The 7,563-nt window shown below is 44.0% G+C and overlaps 1 protein-coding gene across 1 annotated transcript in view; it reads left to right on the forward strand.

Moving 5' to 3' along the window:
• Positions 1 to 7,563, forward strand: part of LOC106812357 (cGMP-dependent 3',5'-cyclic phosphodiesterase-like) — a gene marked incomplete in the record, with an annotated part of 51,538 nt that overhangs the window by 8,179 nt on the left and 35,796 nt on the right. Inside the window, 1 exon segment of the mRNA XM_014816215.1 lies at positions 433 to 553. Within this exon segment, the coding sequence (XP_014671701.1) occupies positions 433 to 553 (121 nt within the window).

Raw genomic sequence — 7,563 nt, forward strand, 5'->3', positions numbered from 1 at the left:
AGCCACACTGCAAGATCTCACTACAGTAAGTATAGAACATAGCCACACTGCAAGATCTCACTACAGTAAGTATAGAACATAGCCACACTGCAAGATCTCACTACAGTAAGTATAGAACACAGCCACACTGCAAAATCTCACTACAGTAAGTGCTGAACATAGCTACACTGTAACACAGACATTTCTCGTATGTATCTGTCTATGTGCAGCTTACTTCGATCCTCACTTAATCTTAAACTTAAGTCGTAATTCATTACATATTAAACATATATATATATAAATATTTATTTATTTATTTATTATATGTCGGTTGTGATGACAGTTGACATATTGGCAATGCTAGACGAATAACCGTTTCATTAACGAGATGTTCATATCGCACGTTATCGTATATTACTTATTAATCGGACAAATCGTCGTCGCTGTTTGCAGGAGTCGCGGCTGGAGATTGTAAACATGCTGGGCTGTGATGTTCAGTCGATGCTCTGTGTGCCAGTCATCGAACCCGTGGAAGGCAGGGTGGTGGCGCTAGCGTGCGTCGTCAACAAGAAAGGTACGAAGCTGTGCGTCGCGGCCTTGCTGACCAACTAACGGATGCGCGCGTCGCTTTGCTTGGTGAAAGAAAAGACTATTCACATAGTCGCAGAGTCGGGTGTAGTGGGCGCCACCTGGTGGTGACGCATCGCAAGCTCTGCTGGTGGAAGCCGCCATTCAAATCGGCGTTGATTAGTCGCGGGACGTTTCCCGTCTTGATATAATGTACGTCGATGGTTGCTCAATTAAAACTGACTTCTTCTCACTCACTCATTTGTGTTCTTTTTTGTGGTGAGCTACAGTGTCATTGACACTTTCATTTACGATGCGCTGCGTCTCGCCCGCGAATAAACCGCATCTGTAGGCGGTAACCTCTCATGAAATATTCAGCGTGTTCGCACTACACGCGTACACGTCACCTACCTACCTGTCTGGTCGTCATGTAATGAGCCCGTCTACTGCGTGCGCTGCCCCGTGAGAAACTCGGGATTCTCGCTTTGTCGAATTACCAACTAGTCAGACCACAGGCACTTGGAACGTCTCAATAAAAAAAGGTAAATAAACACGAAATGTATTTACTACCAAAGTCTTAATGTTTCTCTACTCTATTTCGCCTATTATTGTCGATAACTTGCTGTAAATGTCGTTCAAATGCTCATCTACAACACACAAGTACACCGCACGCACGCCCTGTGCACAAACAACAAGAATAAAATAGCACTAGATCCTAGTATAGAGTATAGGCGTTTCCGCTTTCCTCCGTACATTGGAATGTCATCGGTACTGTATGCTATTATTAAGTATGGTAATTACGCTATGGCTGTAATTAGGTATAGTAATTATGCTGCTGGTGTTATGAATAGTACCAAGAGCTAATAATAAGATATTATTAGCTCTCGATAGTACGGTAAATGCTGCTGGGTAGCACAAAGGTGCGTTATTTTCAGTTGATGAGGTAGAACGTGGCATTATAATTAGCTTCCGTGGCAGTATGTGTTCAGGTAGCTCTAGTACTATAGCCCGCGTACAGTTGCCGCAGGGCTATAGAACATTTTATGCCAGGTTTCGTAACTGCACCTGTCCCCCAATGCTTCAACGAAAAATGGCTCACAAAACGCAGAATGATCGGGCTTTTTAACACTTATTTATCTACATGGACATCTCAACCTATATTTTGAAAACTTTCCACAACTTTACAGCATGTATTTACGCATTTATTCCTCAAAGTGCTAGCACTACTTGCGTTTCGTTTTCAATTTTGTTGTTTACAGGTCTAAAATGTTCTATAGCCCTGCGGCAACTGTACGCGGGCTATAGTATTAGAGCTAGTGTTCAGGCAGAGGAGTTAATTGATTTCGGCATCTCAAACAGAAAATCTTCTACGTTGTTATTCGAGACACGCGCTCATGTGGACAAACTGACAAGCCTATGCCCAAAAGTGGAGATGAAATCAGTGATCGAATAGCAGATTTCTGTGCTTACGAACGTCACTGGAAGCAACGTACAGCTGGTATTGCTGATAGCTGCATTTACTTTCTAGCAGTAAGTAAATGTTAGCTGACCAGTGAGTGACATTTGGACACTCAATGCGTCTGTTGGCTTTACACTTATCGCACCCTAGAACTGATGAAAATCCTGTAGTCTGTCAATTGTAGCTGTGCAGTGAACACGGCTGCAATTTCACAGTTAAATATGTCACTCAAATGTTGAAAAAACTGGATAGAACAATTATTTGCAATAATCCATGCTTTGATTTTAATAAGCATAGCATAAGCGATATAGAAGTGTATTTGTGTGTGTATGAGAGAGAGAGAGAGAGAGAGAGAGACAGAAAGACAGAGAAACAGACATATAATACGGAAGGAGAGGGCAGGTTGGAAAAAAACGTCTATACAGTCTTGTTATAGAGCTGATTAGATCAATTTACCTGCACCATTGAACTGTTTCTCGACAATGAAAACATGTGTACCTTAAATTGCAACGCAGCACTGCTGCCCTTTATTACACGTCGCAAATACATTTTCAGTTTAATTACTTTATCCTGTCATGATTAACCTATGCTGAAAAACTGAAGGGCTTCCATTAGTTCCGTCTGGCTTATGACTTATTTGAAATCCAATTAATTAATGCATTTCACGTAACTATATATGAAATTACGAGTGTTTCTGCTAATCGGTACGCTTTAGGACGAAACAAGTTGCGCTGCTGATGATGGGTTATAGTATGACGTACTCGCCCTCGTGTACGTGTGCGTATGTGACAGGGGCTGATTTTTTTTTTAATCGCGTGCGTGCGTACGCGTGTGTGCGTGCGTGTTTGTGCGTTGTTGTTTTGGCTTATCATGCGACCCGCACGTTAAAAGTGTTTCATGGCGCATGAGCACGGTGGGGGGGTTGTCGGTCACGCGGAAGTCGACCCCCCTGGGGTGTTAGGAACGACTGGTCGGGGGAGTAAAGCTGCCCGTAAGGCGAACTCGCGTCGAAATGAAATAAGGTAGCGTTATTACCTTCAAGGCGGGCGTGAAACTGCTATACGAGTCAAGCGGTAGCGTCGTGGTTTGCTATAGATACCAGGCTTTATACTTCTGCTAATACCTTGTATTTTAATCATACCTTTCATTTATTATCTTTACTTATCAGTTTTACTTGTATTCCGTAGCGTGCATAAAGCTCGTTTGCACCTAGGCCGACGAGGCTGTGCGACTGATTGTCTATTGTCTTCTAACCCTAGCAAGACCGTTTGTTGGAGCTAGTTTGCACCCAGAAGGGCAACCGTGTAAATTCGTTGGAATTCACGAGACAAGGCAGCGCTCAGAATGCTGTGGGGATGATGCAAAGATGTGCCATTGAATGGCTAATGTACAAGTAAAGCAAAAATACAATGTTTAGAAACCCATCATTAGAAACCATGGTTTAGGACCCATGTCGTTACATTGGGTTTCATTATTGTATTCAATTTAATTGTTGCCGATGCATTCCTGTTGATATAAACGGGCGTCCTCTAAATATCACGAATGTCAGGAATCCTTAGCGGCAATATCATATATATATATATATGAGAGAGAGAGAGAGAGAGAGAGAGAGAGAGAGAGAGAGGAGAGAGAGAGAGGGAGCGATAGAGAGAGAGAGAGAGAGGGGGGAGCGAGAGGGAGAGAAAGAGACAGACGGAAAGACAGACAGTGAGACACGACAGAAATAGCGTTTCTCTTAGGCATTAAAAATGTTATATTGATTCTAGAAGCAAGTGTTACGAACTACTCTGCTGTATTTCCTACGAGCTGTTGTTGATCGCGAGAAATGTTTCATGCAGGAAAGCTGGCTTGCTCCGGCAGGCATAGTCAGTTTGGCATTTACCGTAAAAATTTATTTTACGTAATATTATATTTATTATATATATAAACCGTTTATATTTTCATGTTCTTGGAAATCAGTCGAGTTTCTTGGATTTTAAACGCGTGCAGTTAATCCGCATTAGTTGCGGCGGGGTATAAGCAGGTCAGCGTGCGTGCGTGCGTGCGTGAGAAACCGCGTCGCCAACGGCCTTTATATGTTTATGCTATAAGCTCAATCTCTGTGTCTGGGTGCCAGCTCTGCTCCTAAACTACCGTGCTGCTTACAACCATAGTTGGCGCGCATACTGGACACGCCTACCCAGCCTGGAGTTAATATAAAGAAATTTCCATCTAGGGACGACAAAATTTGTAGGAAACACGGAAAAACCAATTATCCAATCAGCTAACAGAAATCCGCCAACCACATCATGGTTTGTTGCCATGGGGACAAATCCGCTCGGGTCAAGCAGTACGCAAAGAGAAACAGAAAGGCAAAGTTCGTTCGTCTACTCCATAAATATTTTTTAATGTTCTGCAATCCGCGATATTTTCATATTATCATTTCTTTGCACAATATCACATTTAAGGTACGTTATGATATAATGTCACCGAATACAAGTGTAAAGGTCTACTTGCAATAATTTACATTACCACGCAGCTTTCTATAGTACGGTAAGGATATATGGAGATGTTATTTTTGTTATGTTTACGCCTTTCACGCCTACGCACTTCTATTCGCTGATTTAACAACTACTGTTCTTATTGCGATACTATATTATGTTCTGATTTGCTAACATAATCCCATGCTGATTCACTTTGATTAACATGATTGATTGCCTCACTTATGTTACGATTATTAGGTTCCGTGACTTTAAATTGTCATTTCGTCATTTATTTTTGTCATGTTCAATCCTGCATTCCACACATTTCTGAAAATTGTACAGTCAATTACTGCCTTTATTATAATACTCTTTCATGCCATGATAATGATGTTAACCTATAAAAACCTATAACCATCCTAAGCCCTCATTACTCTACTACAGAGTATGACACCGTTTTAACAGCGTTTTGCATAGTTTTCAACTTGTAAATATTCTATCAATATGTGAATAAATATATGTTATATATATATCAGTTATGATATATCAGTTATATATATATATATATATATATATATATATATATATATATATATATATATACTGCAGGGTTAGAAATTAACTTTTGAACACGGGAGTCCGTTGACACTGGAGTCCAACGGACTCCCTACCCTCAAAAAGAGGGAGCCCGCAGCAAAATGAGGGAGTCAGCAAAATTAAATATATTAACTAATTGTGTTTATTTTTAAGATTCATGCGGTTGCACGTCTGTCAAATTTTCTTTGGATATTAGCTGAAAATTAGGGACAATACGGTATTTCCACGAGGCCGTGCTCTGGAACGAACTATGTAGTATGGCAGAATTTTCAGGGAGTCACACGGACTCCTACATACGTCAAATCAGGGAGTCCGACAGTAAATCTGGGAGTATTTGACTCCGGACTCCCGTTAATTTCGCACCCTGATACTCTATAATAAAATAGTAGGCAGTAGCTGGTCGTCTGTCTGCGAGTTATGCCATGCATTGCAATGATTGTATTGTATTGCATGCATGTATTGCAAATGATTGCAAGTATGTGCAACTGCGAATATTTCGCGTTTCCTCGTGTCGGTCGACGTCCGTTCGTGTTACGCGAACCCATCCGTCGTGTTAGAATGAATGCATTGCAGCGCGTCGACTGCAGAGTGGATGCATTAGAATCTCGTGAGCTAAATCATTTTTGTCATCTTATCCTGTTACTGAAAATCTCGTCGCTTTCTTTCTGATTCGTGCAATGCGATGTTTTTTTTGCGGTGACCTAGTGACGTCGTTTTCAGTTTCGCGAGAAAGAATTTTGCGTTCCATAGTACCCTGATCTGCTAGCGTATTATTACACCGTGTACCGTGTTGCGCCCCCCCCCCAGCGTGTTCCGTGGCATGTGGCGTGTCGTAACATCGTGGTCCGTGGCATGCTAGCGTGTCGTAACATTGTGTTTCTTGGCATGTGGCGTGTCATAACATTGTGTTCCGTGGCATGCTAGCGTGTCATAACATCGTGTTCCGTGGCATTCTAGCGTGTCATAACATCGTGTTCCGTGGCATCAGTAAGCAGTTAGCCAGTAGCGAGTAGCAGTAGCAAGTAGCAGTAGCAGTAGCAGTAGCAGTAGCAGTAGCATAGCAGTAGCAGTAAGCAGTATGCAGTAGCAGTAAGGCAGTAGCAGTAGCAGTAGCGATGCAGTTCAGCAGCAGTAATCAGGTAGTAGCCAGCAAATAGTAGGCAGGCAGCCAGGCAGCAGCAGCGCAGCCAGCGAGCAGCCAGCAGTAAGTAGCAGTAAAGCAGGGACGAAGTATCGAGCAGTAGCAGTAGCAGGCAAGTAGCAGCCAGCAGTAGCAGACAGCAGTAGCAGTAGCCAGTAGCAGTAGGCAGTAGCAGTAGCAGTAGGGCAGGCAGCAGCAGTAGCAGTAGCAGGTAGCAGTAGGCAAAGTAGCAGTAGGCAGTAGGCAGTAGGCAGTAGAGTAGCAGTAGCAAGCAGTAGCAGCAGTAGTAGTAGTAGTAGTAGTAGTAGTAGTAGTAGTAAGTAGTAGTAGTAGTAGTTGAAGCAGCAGCAGCAGTCAGCAGCAGCAGCAGGTAGTAGTAGTAGTAGCAAGGAGCACAGCAGCAGCGAGCGGCGCAAAAGCAGCAGCAGCATCGCAGGAGAACGCGTGCAATCACGAAAGCCATCCGATTTTGCTTTCTCCGCTACAGCTTTTGCAACCGGCTGCGTCTGTAATCAATCTGATGAAAGAGCCCTTATATGCGCGTGCGTGCATGCGTGTGCGTGCGTGCGGGCGTATTTCATGCGCGTACAATGATGCACGTGGCGGCGCGCCTAGACGAGAAGAGCCAGGAGAGAAAGAGAGAGAGAGAGAGAGAGAGAGAGGAGAGAGAGAGAGAAGAGAGAGAAGAGAGAGAGCGAGCGAGAGAGCGAGCGAGGAGAGAGAGAAGAGAAAGAGAGAGAGAGAAGAGAGAGAAGAGAGAGAGAGAGAGAGAAGAGAGAGAGAGAGAGAGAGAGCGAGAGCGAGCGAGAGAGAGAACCAGGAGAGGGGGAACCAGCAGAGAGAGAAAGAGAAAGAGCTAGCAGATAGGGAGCCAGAAGAGGGAGAGCCAGTATATGGAGAGCCAAACAGAGGGGGAGCTCGCAGGGGGTTAATGGGAGAAGGCCTACGATTTCCCGCCCGCCGCCTCCACCCCCCCACGGCGCGCAAATCGAACACGCAGCTGCCATGCTCGGGTTCAGCATTTTCTTATCATCATCATCATCATCATCATCATCATCATCATCACACACTCAGCAGCCAGCAGCAGGACTTTAGTGGCAACAACACAATCAACAACAGCAGTAGCAGGCAGGCCAGCAGCAGTAGCAAGCAGCAGTTGCAAAGGCAGCAGCAGCAGTTAGTAGTAGTAGTAGTAGCAGCAGCAGCAGCAGCAGTAGTAGCAGTAGCAGTTGCAGCAGCAGTAGTAGTAGCAGGCAGCAGCAGCAGTAGTAGGCAGTAGCAGTATGACAGCAGCAGTAGTAGTAGAAGCAGCAAGCAGGCAGCAGTAGTAGGCAGAATATCAGTAGCATGCGCGTAGACGC

The sequence above is a fragment of the Priapulus caudatus genome, unplaced genomic scaffold (genome assembly GCF_000485595.1).
Source record: "Priapulus caudatus unplaced genomic scaffold, Priapulus_caudatus-5.0.1 Scaffold21, whole genome shotgun sequence".
Taxonomy (NCBI): domain Eukaryota; kingdom Metazoa; phylum Priapulida; class Priapulimorpha; order Priapulimorphida; family Priapulidae; genus Priapulus; species Priapulus caudatus.